A 26,530-nucleotide genomic window follows, 5' to 3' on the forward strand; every position below is an offset into this window, starting at 1 on the left:
TGACTTATAATCCTTTAGGTCTATACCCAGGAGTGGTATAGGCAGATCATATGGTAGTTCTATTTTTGTTTTGGTGAGGAACCTCCATAGTGATTTTCATAGTGGCCATACCAATTTAACATTCCCACTGGCAGTGAAGGAAGGTCTTTCTTCACAAATCGCCTGCACTTGTCCCTGTTTGTTATCTTGATGACAGTCATTATTTCTGATTACTGTAAGATGAAATCTCAAAGTGGTTTTAATTTTAGGTATTAGCCTAGGGATTGAGGATGTTGAAGACTTCGTCATTGTTTTATTGGCCGTTGATATTTTTTTTTTCAGAAAACTATCTTTTTAGTTAGTTGTTCTACTTATTTATTAAATGATTTATTTTCATTTCTCTTTCTGGCATTTTAACAAAATTCTTTGCATATTCTAAATTTTAATGCCTTGCCTGCATCATAGTTGGCAAGTTCCCCCAACCCCAAATAAAGGCTGTATCATTACTCCGGTGATTTTCCTTTCCCTTTTCTCTTTCTTTCTTCTTTCCTTTCTTTTTTTTTTGTTGTTGTTGTGCAAAAGCTTTTAAAATTTATGTAATCTATTTTGAATTGTTTTTTGCTTGGTGTGTGTGTGTGTGTCCATGTGTCCGTGTGTGTGTGTGTGTGTGTGTGTGTGTGTGTGTGTGTGTGTGCATATGTGTTTGTGCGGGTGTGTGTGTGCATGTGTGTTTGACCAGACCTGTGGATCTAGTTTCATTTTCCTACATTTGAATAACCAGGTTGAATTAAACTATTTGTTGAAGATATAAGGACAGAAATCACATGATCATCGCAATCCATGTAGAAAAAGCCTGTGATAGAGTTCACTACCTCTTCATGACAAAAATCTTTGAAAAATTTAGAAATAGAAGGAGCATATTTCAACATAATACACTTGACAGACTTGTATTCAACATTATAATAAATGGTAAAAATTCTAAAAACAATTTTTCTGAAATTAGAAATGAGACAATGTATTTTTTTTTTTAAATAGTGGTGAAAGTCTTAGCTAGAGAAATTGGGTAAGAAAAAGAATGAAAGTTATACAAACAGGAATAAACTACCCTGAAAGTATTTTTGCGTGCAAATGGCATGAGTCTCTAATTAAAGTTCCCTGTAGACTCTGGCAGAAAACTCACAGGCCTGATAAAATTTCTCAGTACTAGATATAAGATAATGAACTTTGTAAGGAAGAAAAGAAGAAAACAAATCTCATTCACAATAGCTATAAAAATGCCCAGGAATATATCTAACCAGGAAAGTGAAAGACCTCTACAGTGAAAACTTTAAGAGACTGAAAAGGCAACAAAGAAGACACTAGAAGAGGAAAATATCTTCCATACCTATGTAGTAGCAGAGTTAGTATTGTAAAAGTGATTAAATTACTAAAAGTGATCTACTGATTCAACATAATCCCCATTTAAATTTCAAAGATATTCTTTTTTATTTTATAATTTAATTTAATTTTACATATCAGCCACAGATTTCCCTGTTCCCCCCCACCCCCCTGCATTCCCACCTCCTCCAGGGCAAGGACTCCCCTGGGGACTCAGCTCAGCCTGGTAGATTCAGTTGAGGCAGGTCCAGTACCCTCCTCCCTTCCCCCAGGCTGAGCCAAGTGTCCCTGCATAGGCCCCAGGTTCCAAACAGCCAGCTCATGCACTAAGGACAGGTCCTGGTCCCACTGCCTGGGATCAAAGATATTCTTAAAGAACTAGAAAAAGACTATAAAATTCATATAGAAACACACACACACACACACACACACACACACACACACACACACACACACACGGAGAGCCAAAGCAATCCTAAGCAGAGTGAGGAAAAACGGAGCAATCAATACATGACCTCAAATTATACTAGTAACACAAACTACATCATATTAGCACAAACACATGTAGAATAATGGAATAGAACAAAGTACCCAGAAGTAATCTCACACAGTTACAATCACTTAATTTTCAAAACATATATTGATGTAAACATTACTTCATTCCCTCCCCTTCCCTCCCCTTCCCTCTCCTCCCCTCTTACACCTGCTACTTCTCTCTCCTCTTCTCCCTTCCTCTCTCTTCTCTTCTTTTTACTTTATTCTACCCACCTTCTCTCCTGTCCCCCTTCCCACTTTTTCTTGTTGAGTCTCATTCTTTAGAGACTCAAAGAAACTCTAGCTTGAAACTCACTATGTAGCCCAGGTTGGCCTCAAAGTCTCAGCAATCCCCCCCCCCCCCACCGCCTTCTGTATACTGGGATTTCAAGTCTGACCTGCTTGCACATGTTAGTTTCTAGGAGCGGTCCATGTTGAGTCATTTCCCTTGGCTAATGCCCCCTTCTAGTCCAGCTTTAGTTATCTTTTACCTGTGTGCTCACAGGCACTTCTTAGCTTGCCACTTGATGATGCCCTAACCTGCTTAGACCTGGTCTTGCCCTTCTTTCCCTCACTTAAAATGTGCTTCCACATGCTTCCTGAGGCAAAACCTCTCCAGCCCTTTATATCTGCTACCTGCAGAAGGCCTTGGCATCATCCTATGTCCCCAGCTCTCTATCCCATATTTACCTCGTTGCCTGTTTCTGTTCATAAGGTTCAGCTTCCATGAGCTCAGCATGGAGGTGATTTTCTCTGATGAGTTTTCCTGAGCATCTTGTGCACTCTGTTATCCCTGCTGTGTGCTCGCTCTTTAGACTTCCTCTGATCAATACTCATAACTCCTGCACAGTTTTATAAGCTGCCTTCCTTTGCAGATGTTAAGGAGGGGATCTGGGTAGTTCTGTTTGTTGTGCGTCTTATGGCCCTAGTACAACATTGAGCACACATTGACTTAAATTAGTTTTATATAAATTAAAAAAAAGTCACCTCTAAATGTTTTTCTCATGCTACTATTTCCCATGTTTTTTTGTCCATATTTATGAGGTCTCTATTACATTTACTTTTCCTCCAGAATATTCAGGGATTAAAATGTTATCTTTAGTCCTTATTTCCAAAATTTTTAAAATCATATAACACTTAATGCCCTTTTACAGTGTCTTAAAGTGTTCTGCTATCCTGGGGCTATCAGTTCATTAGAGTATATATTTTAACATCTAATTCTTTTCTTCATTGCACCCCACCCCCCAACCCCCAATCTGTTGCCAACATTTGCAAATGCTTTCTTTCTCTGGTGATATAGAGACTTTATTGTGATGGGGAGAATGTGGTGAGGGAGGAAAAGAATTTAACTCTCACAATTATCAACTGGGAAACACATTTGTTTTTTGTTGTTGGTCTCAAGTCACTTACAGTCTTTTCAACTGTCTTTGACTTGTTTAGATGTTAACAAATCAGACAATGATTTTATTTTGCTTTTTAATTAGTGAATGGATGGGGTGAGGTAAGAGCTTGAAAAACGTAGGCTGGCCAACCAATCTGCCTGAGTTTTATAAATGCCACATAAAGTATGGTGAGGATTCCTGAATTTCACATTAGTCTTCAGACACTGGAGGATGCAGAAGCAGTTGGGAATTGCTTCTCAGCTTTTCTGGGTGTGTTCCTTTCAACAAGTCACTTTATCTCGTCTCACTTCATTTCTCACATCAGTAAAATGAACGTAATGGTATTTATTTCAGAAGGTCATTGCCAGACATACAACAAATGCTCAATAAGCCCCACCTTAAAAAAGTCTATGTTGTGTCTGTTATTTAGAAAACAACACATAGGCATTCTATCATGGAATAGTGTGCTATAGGTTTATATATTTATGGGAAAATATGCCTGACAAAACAATTAGCTGTGCTCAAAAGTAACAATATAATTCCTGAAGAAAGGGGAATGATTTTCAATAATGACATGATATTATGCTAATCTGGAAAAATCCCCTGGAGGGCACAGAGTCTGAGTGATTCATAACCCAGTCTTCGATTCGCTGTGTCCTTGTGTCCTCTGATTCTCCTTCTCCTTCCGGGAAAGGAAAGGTTAATGTTCTTGTTGATCACCTTGATTCTTAGCTCTTGCTTAATATCCTCTCCTGTCGTGCTTGCGTTCAGTTTTTACCTATGCTACTGCTCTTAATGTGTTAGTGTGCAAAGTATGAGGCACCCCCTGCCTCTGTGAATGCAAAAGTAAAGAAGAGTTCAAATGGAAATTTTGGCCTAGCTTTTCCTCTAATAATCACCTAACTCTCCTTCCTAGGGATAAATAGGCATAGCATCACTAATGGTATCATTCAGTCCTTCAACAAAACACCCTGTGAGACAGGACGATTTTAAGATGTATTATCCTTTCTTGGCAGTAGAGGTTACAGAAGTAGAACAGGACATCATTTAAAAATCACGATGAACTCCAAACTGAGGAACACCAATAACAATACTGTATGATCATTGAGTTTAATGAGTAGTAAAAGGGTACATTGGCATATCAGTGAATGTTTATCAACTAACATTCTAGAATACAAAGCCTTGATTTGTGGCATTTGCATAATTATAAGATGAACAGAGTTTCATTTGGTTTTTTTGAAGCTACAAGAAAATGTCAAACTTGGAGTTAGGAGAGCGGCTCTTATGAGCTGCTGTTTGTCAGTGAGCTGTGTCCAGTACCAGGTATGTAGACATAAGAGAGAAGACAGATCTTAGCCTATCTTACCACTCAACACAGGCACAATTATTTTTTAGTAACCTTGCTAAGTAGTTGCCTACTTCCGAGTTTCATGATTCTAAGGATGCATTCATTCTGAAGAAGGCTTTCTAGCTAGGTTCATAAGGCATGGAGAAGAGATAACATGGTAGATAAATTCTCACTCAAGTATCATGGTGGGTGAAGGTGCATCATTCTTCACAGATTAAAACAGAATAAGCGACAAGTAGCATCTTAACATGATAAGAGTTGAATCTATTGCAAAGCAGTAGATGATACCTTTGAAGAACTGTGAAGCTGTTACTCAGGTTCCTCTACAGTAAGTTTTTACTTTGACCAAGTCTACACAAAGACAGAAACAGGTATCTGAAAAGTCACAGAGGACAGTTAGTGGGCTGTACTCTCCAGAAACACAAGGCTGATTATAAGAAATGTTCTGCTCTCCACAACCATGTAATATGACAATGTAAGAATTGTTGAACGTTTGTAGTTTGTAGAAGACTGAATGTTGTAAACCTTTCTTTAGGTTTATTGTCCCCTTTCTCAGAAGGCAGAATACTGAAATGTTTTTGAGGCATTTCTTGTTCTCTCTCTCTCTCTCTCTCTCTCTCTCTCTCTCTCTCTCTCTCTCTCTCTCTCCTGTCTCTCTCTCTGTCTCTGTCTCTCTGTCTCTGTCTCTGTCTCTCTCTCTCACACACACACTAGAAAAATGGAAAAATAATTAACTGCATAAAATGTCAGTGTATAGTGGATAGTGACGTGTCAGAAGATAATCTGATGAAGGGGAATGAGTTTAGAACAGTTTTGAAGGATGCTCATGGAAAGGCATGCCACCAAGGTTTGTTGGTGCTCCTCAAAATTTTGATTCTGTCCTGTTTTGTGCAATAAAAAATGTGCATGCAATAGGATGTGTAAATATCCAGGAGTTGCTTGGAGCAACATTTGTGGCTGACTATTATATATCTGGCTTAGGAAATACATAATTATAGAGGTTTTATTTTTGAGTTGTTAATATTTGATAATATTCAGAGTTTAATGCAGTGTTTTTGTTAATATGTAGAGATATGGACCTTCAGAAAATGCAACCTAATGGTGAACACAAACAAGGGAATTAGTGCTTGTTCCCACTGGTATTGTTTGATGGTCTAACAAATCCTTTGTGGGCACTCTACATCCCACAGTTCTGTGCAGTATATGACCACTGAATTCCATTACTGTTAAGCAACTAGGATGATAAATTGTTCTGCTTGTTTGGAAGTTTTATCAATAAATACATTAGTATTCTAATGAATCATATCACTTAATTAAAAAGAATCATTCCTGGGGCTACAGAGATGTCTCAGTGATTAAGGGCACTGGCTGTTCTTCCAGAGGACCTGGATTCAGTCCTCAGCATACATATGGCAGCTCACTATTATGTTACTCTAATTCCAAGGGTCCAATGCCTTCTTCTTGCCTCCAAGGCCAGGACACTGATGTTGTACATATACATACGTGCACGGAAATATCTATATGCATAAAATAAATATTAAAAAATATTTTAAAAGAAGTGTTCTTTTTGGAGGATGTAGCTGCTGGTAGAATTCTCATGCTGTAGTGGATGGTTCTACAACTATGCATATATGGGCACAAATAACTGAATTCAGGGAGTCAGTAACCATATCTAAAAAGAAAAATAAATGTAGTCGTAGGGGGAAATGTTGAGGGAGATATGGGAGAAACTGGATGGGAAATGGGGCTAGATATGACCATATTTCATTGCATATCATTCAGTCCTTTAACAAAGCACCCTATGAAACAGTATGATTTCATAATGAAAGAAAATACAGCATGTGAAGCTCAGAGTCCTTTTGCGTTTCTGATGGTGTACAGGAACTGTTGCCTATGGGAATGTAAGGGTTAACATTTAAAATTGACTGGTTGCCTTCTGATTTCTTGCACATAAAGCCATGAGAAGTTCAGGGAGAGACTTCTTCCCCTAGTAATGAAGCTCTTTGCTGCTAATGGCCCATGCAGACTCCCTTGGCTCCTCCAAATTAGAAATACTTTTGTGCTCCTTTGCTTCATTAACAGTAAAGAGAGGGAGATTGGTGGCTATTTAGGGCACAGGGAAATTGGTGGCTATTTAGGGCAAGCAAAGATTGTAGTAATTATGGCTGGTAAATTCTCTTCATGGTGTTCTTTGACTCTCGATGTTCTCTTGGTGCCTTTCAGAGGAGCCCACCACTGTCAACGCTGGCATTTGGCCTAGAAGGATAGGACTTGATCTGACTTCAAAGTTTTGGCCCCGGGCAGTGGTCAATCTTACCTGCTAGGATATGAGCCTTTTACACTTTGATTTGCTCTTTAGAATGTGCAGTATGACTCTGCCACCAGCTGTGATGAAGACATGCTTGGTATCTGCTTCTTTATTTACACTCCAGAAAGTTGGCTTGCTCATGGCTGCCTAGGAAACTACATCCTGAATGGTTGAGATGGATGAGAGAGGCTTGATAGGATCAGGGCTCTAAGCTGTCTTGGCGCAAAGAGGTAAGGAAACAGTTGGTTTAGAACCACAGTGTGTGGTGGTGGGTCTCTGGTTGACCTAGTGGCCACTATCACGTTATTGTGTGCTGATGGAAGAGAAGAATACTCATTGGGTGGCACGAAGAGCCACAAGATAAGTAGAACTTCATGAATGGTATCAGAGTTTTAATAACATTTAAAGAGGGGAAATGTTTATAAAAGCCTTTAGAAATTGGGAAATGTCCTCATTTTTTTTTTCAAGAAACTGAAGTTAGGGCTGGAGAGGTAGCTCAGTGTTTAGGAGCACTGCCTGCTCTTCCAGAGGAACCAGGTTCAAGTCCCAGCACCCACATGGCAACTCATAACTGCCTGTAACTCCAGTTTCAGGGGCTCTGACACCTTCACACAGATATACATGCAGGCAAAACATGAATACATGTGAAATAAAAATAAATAAATTACTTTAAAAAATAAAAAAGAAACTGAAATTATAACCTCTATAAATTGAATCTGGAAATTAGCATTCTAATTGATTAATAAAAAAGATAATGATAGAAATTTGATAACTAGCTCTAGTCAAAATGCTTAGGGGGTTCTTGGGACACATGTCTGTTCCTAAGAATTAAGAAAAATTTCTCAGAAATCTATCCAATTGATTGTATTGAGATGTATTAAGACTTAAATAGCTATTAAAATGGTATAAACGATAACTAGGAAAAGAATAAGAAATGTAGGCCATGAATGTTAAAAGTATTTGAACATTTTTTTCACTTAGTGTATTATTTAAACTAATTTTGGTGGCCCAACCTTAAGTCGTAGTTTTCTGACCATTATCCCTGGACAACATGAGCTCCATGGAATGTTACACCTTCCTTTCCATCAGTTGTTACTTTTGGTCACCCAAGCTGAGCCTGGTGCGATCTGTGTAGATGAAGATTCTGTGGGTCTCAGATGACCAGATATCCATGCTCTATTATATCGGCTCTTAGGGTAGCTGGTGCTCTGGGCACCTGGTTGTGGTAATACTGGGGGATTAGGTGGAGATGAGCGTCCTCTGGAGTCTGGAAACCATGAAAAACTTAATGAGTGTCTGGCCTCCTCCAGGAAACTAGAGACTCATAATTGAAGATGGAAGAACAAAATTTGGGAATGCAAAGGGAGCTCCAGGTCAGAGTAAGGGTGTTACACTCAAGACTACCAAAGAGCAGATCTTTGCAAATCCCATGGGCAATGCCAGTAGCCTTCTGGAGATCAAACCGTATTGTTCCTGGCGATTTTAGAGTCAGGTATGAGATGGGCTGGTTATATGCTATCGTAGTTTGAACAAGGATTGCTTCTCCTAGGGCATCAAGAAGTATTTGAACACTCGGTCCCCTGCTGATGGTGTTCTTTGGGAGAGGTTTAGATGGTGTGACCTTGATGGGATAAATACATCCCTGGGAGCTGAATTTGAGTATTTAAAGTCTCAAACACTTCCTCCTCTCTCTCTGTTTTATGGTTGTACTGAAGAAGTAGGCTTCCTGTTCATTCCACCATGCCTGACACTTGCTGCCATGCTTTCTACCATGATGGATTCTCACCATTCTAGAGTCATAAGCCAAAATAAATTCCTTCTCCTTCTTATGTAAGTTGCCTTTGTCATGATATTTTATCACAGTAAGAGAAAAATAATTAGTGTATGTTCTGATCTTTAGAGAGGAGCTATTGGCTCTGCCATGTCACTGATGATGCCAGTATTGCTTGGCTGCAGTAGTGATGGAAATTGAAGCTTTCAAGGAGAGGTTGCTGTTCATAAAGAAGAATCATGAGGAGGAATTTAAAGGCTTATGATACAAGACTGCCAACCTTGGGTTGACTATGGAATTAGATGTCCCTAAACATCAGTAACTCAGCAAAATCACGGTGAACCTTTGGGCCAATATGATGAATTAGCTCAGGAATTGGAGACAGAAAAGTAGTTGTCCCAGCATATTGAGGAGAGCATGATGGTGGTTACTTTATACTCCCCAGAGATTGTAACTGCTTCCATGACTATGGAGCTTAGATGATGCCTATAAAGCCAAGAGGCAGAGCCTAGTGCTTGGAGATTAATTTGACTTCAGTGAGATTTTAAAACACAGCTTGGTGTGTGGAGGCCTTGCATATGGAGCTATTCAATAGATTTTGCTACACATTGGTGGAACTCACAAAAACCTAGACAAGCAGTGATGTGAAACACAGAAATACAAGGTCCTGTGGAACATCACAGGCTAGCTGAATGCCAAATACCACTACTACCAACTTATGGAAGGCGAGGAAGTCTTAAATCCCCACAATGACCTAGGCAGTAGCAACATTATGTAAATCTCATGAAAGATCACTGTGGGTAGGATCTAGCCATCATGGTGTCTGTAACAAATACCTCCAAAGTTCTTTTTTTTTTTTTTTTTTTTTTTTTTTTGGTTTTTCGAGACAGGGTTTCTCTGTGTAGCTTTGCGCCTTTCCTGGGACTCACTTGGTAGTCCAGGCTGACCTCGAACTCACAGAGATCCGCCTGGCTCTGCCTCCCGAGTGCTGGGATTAAAGGCGTGCGCCACCACCGCCCGGCAACAAATACCTCCAAAGTTCTTAAGTGCCCGGGTAGCAGAAGTAGGAAACTCAGGAGCAAAGACCAGTAAAAGTTCAGAGGTCATTGAACTTATTTGAAAAATAAAAATAAGCTGTTTTTCAAAGTGGTTCAATTGGCAAAACATGGGTAGAATAGAAGAGATATGAGTTCATATAAAAACCTCAGCATTTTTAAAAATCATGATCTACTTCAAAACACATTGTTCATGCCACAAAGAGGGTTTCCAACCACAATGTTTAAACGTCTGAGTCATTTTGGTAAATAGTATATAGCTTAGAGTTGACTTAACAAATTCTGATGACTTGTAATCAACTGCTAATCTTTGATTAATAAATTTAGGATTCCCCTGACACTTGTATGATCTTCTGTATAGACACCTTCATTGGGGAGAAATGTCAGAAAGTAGCCAGTCAGCATATCTAGACATGGTTATCACTCATTCATTTGTTTAACAAATTTATTCATTCAACCTGTCTTTCAAACTGTTATTGAATGAAAGACAATTTCATTTAATATAGCAAATCACTGATTAGAAATTTTGACGTTTCATTTATTCTCCTCTGGATTAGGTCTTGCAGTTCATTATTCACAATCTTTGTGTCCCTGTAGAAGCTGAAAGACTCAGTGTTGAAGATGAATTGTATAGAACTGTTCTCTGGACTGTGGAGAATCCCATTCCAATTTGGACCATGGTGCTCACTGGAGTCAACACATCTATCTCCTTGATGTTTCTTGCTTCACACTTATCTCTTCTCCTATCACTTTCATTTTACGTTTATTTCTTAGATGTCTGTGTTTATTTCTCAATGTATTAGTTGTGAAAATTATGCTGTACACTCCTAGGACTTATGGCTCCAACCAGAAAGTGTGTAGCTAGGATGATACACAACAAATACCTAAAGAAAAATGTTTATTATTCTAAAGGTTTTTCTAAACATTACAGTTTTATCTGGGTGTGGTGACACGTATCTGCAGTTCTAAGTGTAGGGAGGCTGCTGGCCTGAACAGTGAGTGTGAGATCAGCCTTGGCTATATGATGAGACCTTGTCTCAAACAATAATAATACTAAAAAATGTACCTATAAAATTTGTAAGTAGACCTCGAATATATCATGAACTGAAAACAGGGACAGGATAAAGTGTAATGAGGGAAACTAGGCATTGGATTGACATTGGAGCAAACCTCCTTCATATCCATTCTGGTTCTAAGAATTTAAGTTAAGATCTGTCCAGTAGTTCCAATACAAATCCTAGTAGAAATGCGTGAGGTAAATCCTACGTATCTAAAACTTAAAGATGGAAAATTGCTTCTTTTAAGTTTGTGGCAATCCAGGTAACACTGCATAGGCTTATCATGGGACAGAATAGTTCTTTTATTCCAAATGCATCATTTTTTTATCACTCTTATTTCATTAGTAGGGGAAAAATATGTTTAATCTCACAAGAAATAACTGGGTCAGTGATATGTAACATGAAAGCCTATAGTCATGTGTTAAAAGGGCAAAACATCATGAATAACCATCCAAGACATGGCAACCATTGACCCATAGCCACAAGTACGCCATAGTCATTCAGTGCACAACATCAGAAAATCCCAAACTTACAGAAATGGGAAATTTCTTTGTTATTTTATTTTGTACCTTGATAGTGTGGTCCCCAATATGTACTTTGTTGATAACAATACTGCTTCAATGTCAAAAGGCAAGTTTGTTATCATGTTATTCATGTGACATCCAAATAAATGATAAGGAATGAAGAATACATTGTCTCCATGCTGGAAGAAAGGAAGCCACAATTTAAAGGGTTAGTAAGTTCCCAAGTTCACACATACTGATGTGTATAGTTCACCTTTGTATTTTACGTCTATTTGTTTTTACATTTTATTCTAACTTGGAAAAGCATTTTTTATTTCCTTTTGCTTAAGTCTGCTTCCGATTGTTATGCTAGAGCAGCATGATCAAAAACAACTTGGGGAGTAAGGGTTTCTTTGGCTTACGTGTCCCTACCACAGTCTGTCATGAAGGGAATCAGGGCAGGAACTTAGAAGCAGGAACGGAAGCAGAAGCCATGGAGGAGTACTGCTTACTGGCTTGTCCTCATGGTTGGCTCACTTTGCTTTCTTAAACACCTCGTGACCACTTGCCCAGGGGAGACATCACCCAAAGTGGGCTGTGCCCTCCACATCAGTAATTAATCAAGAAATGCCCCATGGACTTGTCTACCAACCAATTTTCACAACTCCAGTTCGGTCTTCCCAGATGACCCTAGCTTGTGTCAAGGTCATCAACTAACCAGCACAGTTAAGAGTCTCTCTCTGTGGCCCAGGGAGACCTGCAGCTTGAGATCCTTTACCCCAGTCTCATGTTCACCCAGCTATTTATTATTCCTGTTTTCACCTATGCACAGTGGAACATCCCTATAATTTCAAGTACTTACGAGGCAAAGGCAGGGACTGATTTGAATGCAGGAGACCATGACAAGTTTGATGATGTTGCAGGAACTGTTTCTCTCACACGAGTGTTTCCTTTTCGTTATATACCATTGGGTTATAAACTGGGTTTAGATACACTCAGGTTCCATCTCACTGTGAGAAGTCTTTACCTTCTCTGTCTCATTTCCTTTTCCTTTCAGAGCTCAATTATCTGCTTTGTGGTTAAATGCCATGGTGAAAGTTCTCATGAAATCTAAACAAAAGGAGAATATATATGCTTATTGAACTTAAAAAATCTTTTCCAGATGCTTTTATTTTCATTTTGGCTTAGAGTCTTAGCTTTTGACTAAATATATTTAGTCAATTATAAGACTAACAAAGTCTTAAAAATCGCTTTCTGGGATGGGCTACAGAGAACAATTCAGGGGATCTAGGCACTGCCACAACCTGTCTTAGTTTTCCAATTTGGTAAAAATAAGCTCTGTATACAAGCCTTTATAAAATTAGCAAGATGGCACAGGCTGCTTTTGGAAGACCTTATCTAACTGGTCTCCATTTTATAACAAGCACGGTGAGCACCAACATGTGTGTAGACCCCTGTGCTGAGACAGAGGTCACCAAGGGAAAGAAAGAAGTGTGTCTGACTCCAGGTTAGTACAATGTGTAGTTTACAAAAAGCAAACCCAGGAACACCAAAGGGCAGCAGTGGCAGTATGTTCTGTGCAGCAGGCCAGACCCTGGGAGAGATGCCAGGACCTTCATTCTAGGGAACACTACTAAAGCTGTTTCTCCCAAGCAGTTGTAGAAGGGTACTGAATAGTTAGGCTCATCAGGTTCTGGGCTCATGAAAGCTCCTCTAGGAATATCAAGTTACTCAAAATAATGTGTTTCCCGCTGTTAACAAGCTTGCTACATGGCAAAATTCTTACTATAGACGTTTGTTAAATTAATTGTATTTTATTCTAGCCTATGTGGACTCATTAAGGTGACATTTATTAGTGATTTCAGATACTAATGTTACTTACCCATTTCTACCACAGTAGTATAAGGTATGTAAGGCTTCTGGTGGCCGTCTCCTAGTGGGCTGTTTTGACTTATATAGACTGTGACCACTATAGACACATAGGTAGAAGCCCCATGACATCACCAACAGGGAAAAATACAGATGATATAAGAGGAAGATTTAGAGTGGGGAAATTACCATGGAATTAAAATTTTTAGAGTGTATTTATTAATTTATTTTAGATATATGTGTGCTTCGCCTTCCTGTATGTCTGTGCACAATTTATGTCAAGTGTCCATGGACTCCAGAAGAGAGAGTCGTGTCCCCCTGGAACTGGAGTTACACAGAGTTGTTAGCAGCCCCACGGGTCCTGAGATTGAAACCCAGGTCCTATGGAAGAGCAGCAAGTGCTCTTAGCTGCTGATCTATCTCCAAGACCCTACCTTGGAACTCTTATTTACTATTTTTTCTTTTTAATTCACTATAGAGAGAAGGCCCTTGGTGTTCCTAAGAATTTAATCATAACTGACAGCAGAAACAAGACGATCACTGTCAATTATGTGGGTGACACATTGTCTAACTATTATGGCTGGATGGCTCTACTCTTGGATCAAGAGACCTACTCGCTGCAGTTCCAGAGCCCTTGCATGGACAGGTCTTTGCAGGTAAACCCACCTACTGGCATTGCTTCCCACACTAAGTGGTTCCTAGCTGCACTTCTGTGAAGGCATGGGCTGTAACTACTATCTGATGCTCACGAAGGAAGCTACAGCAGCAGTTGGCTAGATGGTTTGTTTGTTAACTTGAACCCTTTCGTATTTAAATCCCATCTTGAATGTGAAACTAGTTCTGCTAGAAATTTAGTAATTCGGTGAGAAGTAGCCTCTAATCATTTCCTATAATTTCTTTTCTCCTTTTTTTTTCTTTTCTTTTCTCTTTTTCTTTCTTTCTCTCTCTTTCTTTCTTTCTTTCTTTCTTTCTTTCTTTCTTTCTTTCTTTCTTTCTTTCTTTCTTTCTTTCTTTCTTTCTTTCTTTCTCCCTTCCTCCCTCTCTTCCCTCTCTCTCTATCTCTCTCTCTCTTTTTAAAAATATAAGCTACAGCCTAACTTACCCCTGTTACAGTGATTAGAAGCCAGAGAAAATTTCTTAACTGGTCAATCACATGTTTCATACTGCCACCTTGTGGTTCAAGGTGAATTTACAAAGAGATCTGTCTTCATGCTCCTCCAGGCAGGCCTCAATGGAAAGAATCAAGTTGTTAGGGGTAATGGCTAGATAGAAAGTGAGCACATTTTAAAGACAATAACAACAACAACAACAACAACAATAATAAGACATAAAATAATTTGAAATGGAAATGGTAATTCAACGTGTTTCTTCAACCTTATTCCCCTTTCTCATGGTTGGTTCTTTCTGTGTAACTCACAAGGTCCATACAGTTGTGGAAGTATATTTTAGGGATACAGGAGGTCCTTATCTCAGCTGATCTTCTCACCGTGGCCCTCAGAAATGATATTGTCCCCTTTACCTCTCTTTGCTGTCCATTGGGTTTACCATAAGAACACTCCAAGGAATTTCCCCCAAAGCTAAGGATAAGGATGTGGCTCAGGAAGGTTTGTGAACCAGCTCAGCACTGTCCTGCCTTGTGATCCAAGAGAAGTTGCTGCATGCTCTAGAATGGTACAGTGAGACGAACAATCACTGGACTCTCAGGGGTTGACTGGTCACCAGGTGCCCCAGCGGTGTCAGCCATAGCTGTTACTCATGCACAGATCCTGACCATCGCTTGCCTCTTCATGTCCTGAGGAAAGCTGGCAAGGAACTGTAGACCTGGCCCCTTCTCTTACAGCTGTTTGACCGCGAGAAGTCAATTCACTTGTCTGGGTCATGGTTTCCTCCTCTCTTCACTGTGGTTATGAACAAGAAGAACCCTATGGCTTTCTTCAGTCTTCACATTTGATGATGTCGTAGTCTGACTGCGAACTTCTATGAAATAGGTTTAAGTAGGCCCATTTCCCACACAGGAAGTGCTGCTTGCATTGACCTGTTCTGCTGCTAAACGACTCCTTTTGAGGGGAGGGGTCTCCTTGCTCATCATTGTGTTTTTTCCTTCTCACTTCAGTACTTGGCAACCTTTGACAGCTTTGCCCCCCAAAGTCATCTCTTGCTGCAGCACGGGGACCTGCCGCCTTACCCGGACATCCTCATCAGATGTGGGAATCTCCCGGGTCAGTCACTTCCATCTCCTCCTTTGCCCAGTCATGACAGAGGCTGTGACTGGTTCTTCAACAGCCAGTTAAGGCAGCTCACCTATCTGGGTAAGGACCCACCCACGGAAGTAGTTTTTGAGGGCATATAGTCAGAAAGCTTTCTTTATTCCTCAGCTTCAGCTTTTGGTCTGTGAAATCAATGAGGAATAAAGGGGATAGCTATGCTGTATGTTGTAATTAAATGAGTGGACTCTGAAATCAGATCATATGGGTTTAAATCTCAATCCCAGGACTCAGTAGGAAGTGGGTGGTAGATAAATAGGTACTCTACATCTTAGTCCCTTTATTTGTAAAATAATTAATAGGATCTACATCAAACATGCATAACATGTTAAACATAGGGTGGTATGTAAAATTATCAAAGTTCTTAATCTATATTAAGTGCTTGTTTGTGATATTAATATTTTAATTGATTTTAAGGTAGTATTCTATTTGTAATAAAATAATTGCAAATTAAAAGTGCCCTGAGATGGGGCTGGAGGGGTGGCTCCATGGTTAAAAGTGCTTGCTGCTCCTACAAAGGACCTGAGTTTGCTTCCCAGGACAACTGCCAGTGACTCCAGCTCCAGGAGATCCAGGGGATCTAGTGTTTGCAGGCATGAGACACGTGTTCACAAACCCGTACTCAGATACACATGCATATACATAATTTTAAAAGGCTGCCCGGAGAGTCCATTTCACTCCAGTCAGAATGGCTATCATCAAGACTACAACAACAAACGCTGACAAGAATGTATGGAAAGAAGAAATTTGTTTGTTTGTTTTTTTTTGAGACAGGGTTTCTCTGTGTAGCTTTTGGAGCCTGTCCTGGAACTTACTTTGTAGACCAGTCTGGCCTCGAATTCAGAGAGATTCACCTGCCTCTGCATGCGCCACCACTACCCTGCGGGAAAGAAACTTTTATTGGCCTCTACCAAGAATGTAAAGTGGTAAAGGCAATATGGAAATCAGTATAAAGGTATCTCTAAAAACTAAAGACAGAATTACTACATGACCAAGGCATACACATGGAGGATTCTCGATCAGCATATCAAAGACTCCTGCTCACCAATGTTTATTGATGCACCATTCACAATAGCTAGGAAATGGAGTCAGCCTTGCTTTCCATAAACAGAGGAGTGTAAGAAGAAAATTAATACATATATACCATGCATTTTTTATCTGAGAAGAATTCAGTTATGACATTCAGAGGAAGATGTCTAAGAACTAGATTATGCTAGAACCAATTAGCCAGGTTCAGAAAGACAAATATCTTGTTTTATCTCATGTGTGAAATCTAGGTGTGTGTGTGTGTGTGTGTGTGTGTGTGTGTGTGTGTGTGTGTATGTATGTATGACATGGGAGGAGAAAAGAGGGCTCTGAGAGAGGAGGGCATGTTCTGAATGGAAGGGAGGTAGGAACAAGAGAGTATCATGGAATATGTCTATCATGAAAGTAGAAGAGGTGGTAACTGTGGGGGAAGGGGACAATAAGAGGGACAGACGTGGGGAGTGAAGAGGAACAGAGTCCAGTGATGAGTAAGTATAAAAAGCCACAATAAATCCCACTTTTTTGCATGCTGATCAAAACATCAAAAAAAAAAAAAAAGAAAGAAATAAAAGAAAACAACCAACAACTGACTTCACCCTATGAAAGTGACAGGCCCAGCTGATTGCAGTGGGAACAGCAGAGACTATTTGCCAACGCTGACGCAAGTGAGCATGCGCGTGACATTTGAGAAAAGAAACTTTGGAGAGCTGCTGAAGTTAGGGGCACTAGATGGCGTGAGCTAAGGATCCCTGGGCTGGAGGACTGGAGGACAGGCTGAGTCTGTCCAGGATCAGGGGTAGAGGAAGAAGGACCCTGACAACCCCATCTTTTCAGTCTGAGGGCAGAAGGAGTTCCTAACCTTCTCCTGTGTGTGTTTCATAGCACCCCAGTGTTAGACACAGGACTGTCCATTTTTGACCTCCTGAATCCTGTCTGGTTTTGTTTTTCTACTCCAGCATCCTCATGGGTCACTGAGAATCCTGGGGTCCACTTGTATCAGCCTCGCCAGTTCACTAATATGATCTAATCAATGGTAGCCATCCTATAGATGACCATTTCCATAGAAGACATGCCATTAGTACAATCCTTACTTCCATTTAATTGTTTAGCTTTTGTGACCTCTTAGGGTTTAGGGGCTATACCACATTTTTGTGGTGTGGTGTGCAAGAAAGAGTATCTGATCAAATGGGTTTCTGCAATGATGGCTCTGTTATAAATTGTTCTTAATAGATTCTGACAAATTCAGGGAGCCTGATCAACACAGCAAGTCTCAGCCCTGCCACAAGCCAGACTTGGCCCTAAGGATAGTAAATAGTAGGCAGTTGCCCTGGGTCACTTGTCTGTCCCACTTGCACATAACCATATGAAAACTGGGTCTGACCCACACAAAAGCTTTACCACTACTGAATTTTAATATAGCAACAAAGGGAGAGTTGGTGCTTTCCTGGCATGAAAAGAAAACTTCTTGACAAATGGATTAAAATATATGTTCCTTGCATTGAATTTAACCATTCATATTTCGTTTCTAATATGAACTAATCAAATGATAGGCATCGTTTCGATAGAAGACATTTTATTAGGTAGGTGGATTTTACTAATGAGTACTTTTTTTGTATCAAAACATCCTCATAGTCTTTCCTTTGCCTATGATTTGGAAAAGAAAAAGGAAGCCTTGCAGGGTTGTTTGAATGTGTAATGTACTTAAAGACTCTTGATGCTTGAAGAGGATGATCAATAGGAACTTGTGTGGTCAGTGTCACCTCTTTTATACTCTAAGTAAATGGGGAAATGAGTGACTACAACCACTTACCTTCCCATTTCTGATCTGGGATTGAGGTGTGTGCTGTTCCCCGGTGTTAGCTCCCCATGCAGCTACATTGACAACGCACATTTGACTGTGATTATGGATATCCTGTTTGTAAAGTTTACAACTTCTGTAGGGATGAGGTGGATAGACTACCATGCATGCCACAGAGCTGTGTGCCTTTCCTCATAGCCTGCTAACAGTGAGGTAATGATCATAGCCAGCATGCCAACACAGCCCATAGGAACTACAGCTGGAGATTTGTGTTGCACATTTGATAAATTAGTTAGACCCTTACTTTCATCTAGTCGCTTGCTTTCGTGACCTTTTAGGATTAGCATTAGAGTAATTCACACAGAATATACAAATCAAGATTTCACAGATGTATTCTAGGATGTGAGACATCAGTAGAGTTGCATGTCTAGAAGTCTGGCTTTACTGTCAGGAAACTGCCTGACTTCCTGAGGTGCAGCCTCAGGTCAGTTTTTCTGTGTTGTTCTTTCACTTAGCTGCTGTTTCCTTCTGAGGCAGGCTCTCAGACAACTGGATGGATTTCATTCATTAACTACTTCTTTTGTTATTATTATTATTATTATTATTATTATTATTATTATTTTCATACAGTATACACTGATCCTTTCCTTTCCCCTCCCTCAACCCCTCCCAGACTCTCCTCTTCTCCCTACCCACTTAACTTCACTGTCTTTCTCAATTCTCCCCGAAATAACAAAAATGAAAGCAAGCAAATCAAACCCAATAAATAATGAAAACAAGACCAAAAGCACACACACACACACACACACACACACACACACACACACACACACAGACACACACACAACATGAAATCCATTTTGGTTTGTCAACTACTCCTGGACATGGGGCTTGCTCTGGAGTGTGGTTGATAAACACAATGGCACTCATGGAGAAAACTGATTTTTTTTCCCTCGCCGGTGGGTATCAATTGCAAATAGACTCTTAGTCAGAGGTGAGGCTTTGTATCCAGAGCCCTTCCTCTGTGCTGGAATTTTTGTCTGGATTGAACATTAGCTGCTTCTAAGTGAAGGATCAGCTGTCTGTTTGCAACCTCACCACACCCCATCGTAGGAAGTTTTTCTTTCTTTCTTGTCACAATTAGTTATATCTCTTCTATTTGACTTCATCACATGAGACTTACAGAATTTTTCTAACTTTAGGCCCAAACAAGAATGAAAAAGAACAGAACCCAGGCACTCTAGCTCCTCGCTCTGGGTCCCTCCACTAGAGTGTGCTACCCACTAAATAATCATTGATCACCGACCACAAAGGATGGAGAAGGGGCTTCCAGGCAGGCTGCGGAAGAACACTTCTCCCTGGTTCCCAGCGACAGAGAAAAATACACCGTGCACACATTTGACCCCTCCATTTCTCCTTTCCAGTGAGGCTAGCTTTGTCTTTGCTCAGCAAACGTCTTTATGGAGTGCTGGGTTTCCAGAAAGCTCATGGCCAGTGCTTGGGGCTTAGGGTTTTAATCAGTGGCTGGCTGGTTCCTTTTCCTAGGGCATGGTGTTATAATTGCTTCACGCCTCAATACCTTCACTTCTACAGGGAGGTTAAGAGTATTTACTTGTCTCTTGGAAATGTGATACAAAGCATTCAAATATGTTAAAGCTTGCTTAGAATAACCTGCTACTCTGGTAAAAACTTTCTCAATGGACTCTTCCTCTTCTCTCTCCATTAATGCAGTATCTTCATTTCAGTGTTCTCTCTACAGTTCCTCTTCTTTGCATGTTTGTGTGTGTGTGTGTGTGTGTGTGTGTGTGTGTGTGTGTGTGTGTGTGTGTGTGTGCTGGTGCACATGTCCATGGGTGCAGATGTGTACATGTATATGGAGGCCAGAGGCTACCTGGAGATGCCAATCTTCAGGTGCCATTCACCGTGTCTTCTGAGACAAGGGTTCTCAGTGGCCAGGAACGTCACAATTAGGCTAGTTTGGCTGGCCAGTGAGGCTCAGGGGTCCAGTTCACCTGGCTCTGCCTCCCCAGTTCTGAGATTACAAGTGCACATTCCTCCTGTTCTCAGCCTTTTTTACATGGGTTCTGGAGACCAAATCCAGGTCCTCAGGCTAACAGGTCAAATACTTTACCAACTGAGACATTCCCAGGCTCTTCACTTTTTTTTTTTTAAACTGGATTTTATATTACTGGAAGTCCATGACCATATGATGTACCTGGCATGTTGCTGTGAACAGGAATTTAAACAAGCGTTATACACTCACTTAAATATGTCTTTTGAGGAGATTGGTTCAGGTTGCCTTTCCAAAGCCACTGAAAATATTGCTCAGGAGAGTTGTGCCGCTGAAGTATGGGTTAGGACCCAGAGGAAGAAGTATTTGAGGTGGTGAGTGAGAAGATATGGCAAGCCCCGGCTGTGACTTCCAAGTTATGCTTGGGAACACGTGTAACCGTAAAACGAGTGTTCTCTCCTGCTTGCAAGCGAGGAGTCAAAATCAGCAAGCCCACTTCTCCACTCACACGGTTTCACTGACAGCTCGTGTCTCTGCCTTCCTAAGCTACTTCCTTACGACTTCGTGGGCTGCTCTCTCCCCCCCACCCCCAGGAATGTTTCAGTTCATGGTGAACTATTTTTATTTTTTAGTTACATTAACGCTATGAAATAATTAGTCAGCTAATTAATCTGGTTTACAAGCTTTGTAGGATTCTTCAGCTGTCAGTCAGGCCCAGGCCTGAGGCCTCCATCTAGTCTCATCTCTCTTGCCCATGTGATTCTTGTTGCCATGGCTACTGGCTACATCTGCTGACACCCCACTCTCTATTTATTGCTTAATTAAGAATTTCACGCTCAGCCCTTATCTGCCTCTAAGAACAAGTGCACACTGTTAAGAAATTCCAAATTTAGGCCCAGACACAAGGAAAGCCTTTCTTATGGACTTGGCTGTGTGGAGCCTCTCTAAGGATCCTCTCAGCATCCCAGCCGCCACCCTTCAATCAAAAATCATTAAATGGGGCAGAGATAATGAGCATGTAGCATATCAAAAGAAGGATGTTTGCTTGGTCCAAAGGAGGGAAAGCTGCTAGGCCCCATGCTCAGCTCCACTTCAAAGGGAGATGAGACCCCTCATCACTGGGGCCTGATAAAGCCTCATTTGTTCTGGGCTTGACTTATGCAGAAGGTCTCCTATGTCGGACCATCTCACAGACTGGGTTTCCCCCACTTCTTGCCTCCACCTCTACGGGCCCCCTCCCTGGCCTTCCGCATGCTCGTGTGTCAGCACTTAGGCAGCTGGGTCCCCCAACGCATCAGGCCAAGCGTGTAATCACTGACTCCCCACTCACAATGGCCACTTGTAGGGGGGTGGCCAGGAGGAGGTCTTCATCACAATAGGAACACAATTATTGCAGCTGCTAGGGAGGGCTATGCTTCTTCCTGTAGCAATATAATAGGACTTGCCCAAACCAGGAGGTGAAGGCTGGCGGGAGGTGGTGAGGGGCTGAGAGGAGTGGAGAAAACAACCTTGACTGGATTATTCATATTCTGACTCTTGGAAGCCCGATGTGGAGCCAGTGGGGTTCCAGCAGCTGCTCCTCTGCAGACCCTTCTAATAATTGTACATTCTGTCAAGGGTCAACTTACTTTTGACCCTGTCCTTTTATATTGGTAAAAGGCTCTTTAGGGCAAACTGTTGGGTTGTGGCAGGGTGCATTAATACTCACAGCCCCCACCCCTTCCTTTATTCCCCCCCCACCCGACCAGCAGCCTGTGATAAATTCATATCAGATGCTTCACCATTCACAGTGGTCCTCCTGAATTCACACAGCCTCCGAGCAGAGCGGAGACTGCTACTGCACTGAGACATTGTGTGAGGCAGCAGCTGAAGGTACACCTGCAAGGCTCCGAGGCTCCTGTGTCACCACCTTCTGACTGGACAGAGAACAAAACCAAAGCATGTCTTGGCAAAATGCTAATGTATGTGTTCAAATGTTCCCTTTACCGAGATAAAGGCTGGCTATGTGTTGAGGATCTGGGGGTTGTAGTGTGTGAAAACAAGCATGGTATGGCTAGAAAGACAGATGGATTTTTGTTTTGTGTGCTGAGTTTCTTTGGAGAAACTCTACACTACACAGATGTACCAGAAATCTTGTTGCCAACTTGTAAGATTCTGAAAATAGTGACTCTTTCTTGAGTTTGAGGCTAGGTTCATGACCATAATGGCCTTGTAGCTCTCCTATTCTCAAAGCAGTCAGGACACTGGCTGCCTTCTGGACTCCTCTATGCTTCTGTGGGTCTAAAGATGCCATGTACTTCCTGGCAAAAGGATCCTGTGAGAATATAAGAAGACAGGATTGAACTGCTCTCCAGAGCTCTTGGGAACATCCTTAGGAAGGGCAGAATCATAATCTTTCACAGTGCCGTCACCTTCCCCATGCCGAAGGCCTCTAAGGCAATCTATAGCATTCTAGTTAATAAATTAATTTACATTCTTATAGAAAACTCATTCTCCAAAGATCCCTAAGGACTTTACCACTAATGTAGCTGATTGACTTGGAAATATACTAACCTTTATGGTTAAAAAAAAAAATCTAGATAGCGGGGACAGGGATGGGAAAAGGAATTCTTTGCTTCTTGGTTATAGAAGCTTCTGCTCCAAAAGGAAAAAAAAAAACAACCAAGAGAGGTAGCAGAGAGAATGAAGGAAGAAAGAGGGAAGAGAAGAGAGAGAAGGAGCCAGAGAGAAAGGAAAGGAGAGAGACAACCTTAGGTGAGTTATTGTGGATCTTTCAGGAGTGACAGCGGTGGGAAGGTTATTCTCAGTAATGCTAAGTGGTGAACCTTAATTGACATGGGTCACAGCTGAGGTGACTTCTATTCCAATACAGCTGTTCTGACTCTAGGTTCCATGTGTTTTCTTCTCTAGTATCTTGCTTTCTTTTTAAAATTTTAGGTTGAATACTTAGCCTGGTAAACCGGTTCTTCTATCTGTGAGAAAACCATGTATGTTTTAGCCGACACTATGCTTCTTGAGTTTTAGATACGTGACCTCTATCCTTAGACTTTTGTCACATTCATTTCTCTTTCTGTTGACTGCTCAGCTGCCACAGCCTCCTGAGACCTAGGATCACAGGTGGGAGCCCTCCCACCCAGTCCTTTCACCATTTTCTCATGCCTTCTGTATTATCTGCTTAATATTTAAAACCGACTCTTACTCTGTTGCATTTTTAAAACACAACCTTTCATATGCAATACTATCCCTAAAACTATGGAAATTAATGGGACACTTGTTTCTTTCTAAAATACCTTAAAAGTCAATCACCATTAAAATAAAACATGTTATGCTACCAAGATCATAGCTCTACATGTACTTGGGAATGATAATATGGCTTGCAAATTTTTGTCTGATTTCTTTTAGTTACTAGTGTGACCCCAGGGGTATTTTCCACCAAAATCTCTTTCCTTAGTTGATAAGAACACCTGTTCCCAAGTACAAACTGTGTTGTTGTTGGTAAGTCCAAGAGAAATTACATACTTATGTAAATAGTGTTTTTAAAAAATTTACCTCATGAGTAAACAGAATACTCATTCCCAGATTCCTCTGAAATTCTTGTTTTTGTATGTGTGTGTATGTACAGGAGGGCCCAAGATATTGCAAATGCCTCCACACAAATATGGTACACACTGTTCTGAGTCAGACTCGTAATTGTTATTGTTCTCTACATTAATTAAGAAGGTTTAATGAGCTAGCTCTCAGGACTATGATTAATGCAGACATATCTGTCAGTCTTGATTAAGTTATCTTAAAAAATAATAGCGGCTGCCTATGAGTGAATATTGCTGGGGGTAGGAGAAGGCTCGAACATAAAATTTGCCTCTATTTCCATAAGGACCTTTAAGGGATCATGTGTTGTGAGGGCAAAAATGACTTCCATAGCTTCTTAGTGATGCTGAAATCAGCAAGAGTATTTATCATCCTGTGACTCAAGCTGCCTTGGTCCTCACTGGCAAGCAAGTGTTTCCTGCAGTTAAGTCAGAAGACATCAACTTCTGGGGCATGAAGTCAAGTTCAGAGCGCAGGGAAGGAACTTGAAGCAGATCCTCAGAGAAGAGATGGATTCAGCAGGCAAGAAAGCTAGAATGGAAACACAGAGAGAAGTCCAAATACAAAAACTGTCTTAGGAAGCCAGCCCTGGAGGGCACTGGCACACTTTTCATTTTAAAACAGATAAATACTTACTTTCCCTTCCAAAACTTCAAAAGTGCCTTAGGCTTGCTTAAGGGCAGAGTAGGGGGTACTTATTTTTTCCCTTCTCTAGGACTCTAGACAGGACAACCTTTACCAGACACAGGATCTTAACTTATTGGGCATGTACCTCCTGATTAACTGTATAGCTGTCTTCTTTTTCTCTTCCCAGGAGCCATTTTCTTAAAAAAACAACAAAAAACAAAAAACAAAAACATGCCTCTCTTTCTCTTAGATGTCTCTGTTTATAGCAGGCTTACATCATATGGCATTTACCAGAATAGCTTGGTACTCAGTGACCCGAACACTGTTTTTGAGGACTACTTTCTACAATCTGGGAAGGATCAACAATGGGGCTCCACTTATAAACAAAAATGATTAGCCACCCTCAGATTTCAAATACAAAATTGGAAATCACAACCTCAGAGAAAACATATGCATAATATCACAGCTTCGACAAAGCCTTTAAACTCTTCCCAAGTCAATACCTATACTATTTAATGATTTTCATCCCTCCTTCTCTTTATTCAAATTGGAAATGGCATTTCACATTTACAGTCTTTAGGAGTGAAAACACTTGGTAAAATTAAGCAGATCTCTTTGAGTTGTGTAATACTATTACTCCTCTTGATGAGATACAGCTGTGGGGAGAGCCACACTAGTGAGAGCAATTTCTGGAGCCTTGGTAACGTGAGCCAAGAACTATAAGGATGCCATGATAGTGGTATCAACAGCAGCTAATATTTGCTTCCTATGTGCCATGTATTGTGTTAGTTCACATTTCTTCACCCAGTGACCCTATCAAACAGGGTGAGTCTCTCCCCTCCTAGCCCCTTGTTTCGTGGTGATGTGAATGAGGGCCAGAAATGGTGACTAACTGGTCAATTGTTCCCATGTAGGAACAGGAAAAGCCATGATTCAGATCTCTGCTGTTGGGCTCCATTACCCATGTATTCACCATCATCCTCTATTGCCTCTTCAGACTTAGAAATGTTTGAGAATGTTTTGTCATCTGACCCATATATGCACTCTGAGCCAGCTAGCTCCAGACATTCATTCATGCACAAGGGAAGTTTGGGAAGCCAGACTCCTGTGATTTTGTCCTATTTATAGCTTTTCTCAGTCTTCTCTGATCTTCTGAATCTGCCTCACACATAATAAAGTAGAAAATAGGTTCTCAGTATACTTTTAGTTTTGCAGTGTTTGTTTGGTTTTGGAATTACACTGGATACCCTGGAAGGAGATGTTTAGAGGGGGTCACACTAGAGGGGGATGTGTAGAGGGGGTCACACTGGAGGGGGATGTGTAGAGGGGACCACACTGGAGGGGGATGTGCAGAGGGGGTCACACTGGAGGGGGATGTGTAGAGGGGACCACACTGGAGGGGGATGTGTAGAGGGGATCACACTGGAGGAGGATATGTAGAGGGGTCACACTGGTGATGGATTTGTAGAGGGGGTCACACTGGAGGGGAATGTATAGAGGGGGTCACACTGGAAGGAGATATATAGAGGGCATCACACTGGAGGAGGATGTGTAGAGGGGTCACACTGGAGGAGGATGTGTAGAGGGGTCACACTGAAGGGGGATCTAAGAGGGGGTCGCACTGGAGAGGGACATGTCATGACTGAACAGCATCAGCAACTGCTCAGTCTAGGCACCATCTCTAAAGTACAGTGGAATGAACTGCTAACAGGCTAGAACATGGAGCCAGAAAGTCTTGGCCTACTAAGAATGGTACCTGGATGAAGCTGTAGGAAAAGAGGGGACAAGTCAGGGGCTTGGGAGTTGTGTTAAGGGTACATTTTTCAGCCCCAAAACTAATCATCCTGTGTAACCCTACTGTGTGGATATGAGTGATGACCTTTTTCATTCAAGGTCTTTGGGATTCATGAATTGCTTTTTCTCTAACTTTAAATGTTTTTGGTCTGTCTAATGCAGAGAATAATCACTATTTTTTATTCCTCCAAATATATCTCATATGCTATTGTTCTTTATTTTTTTTGAGGGGTTAATA

The 26,530-nt window shown here is 41.0% G+C and overlaps 1 protein-coding gene across 1 annotated transcript in view; it reads left to right on the forward strand.

Annotated features, from left to right (window-relative positions):
• Pkhd1 (PKHD1 ciliary IPT domain containing fibrocystin/polyductin) overlaps window positions 1-26,530 on the forward strand; it is a 462,210-nt gene that overhangs the window by 242,823 nt on the left and 192,857 nt on the right. Inside the window, exons 49-50 of the mRNA XM_059282214.1 lie at window positions 13,663-13,840; window positions 15,298-15,493. Of these exons, the coding sequence (XP_059138197.1) occupies window positions 13,663-13,840; window positions 15,298-15,493 (374 nt within the window). The remainder of the gene's footprint in view (window positions 1-13,662; window positions 13,841-15,297; window positions 15,494-26,530) is intronic.

Source organism: Peromyscus eremicus, chromosome 16_21, assembly GCF_949786415.1.
Source record: "Peromyscus eremicus chromosome 16_21, PerEre_H2_v1, whole genome shotgun sequence".
Taxonomy (NCBI): domain Eukaryota; kingdom Metazoa; phylum Chordata; class Mammalia; order Rodentia; family Cricetidae; genus Peromyscus; species Peromyscus eremicus.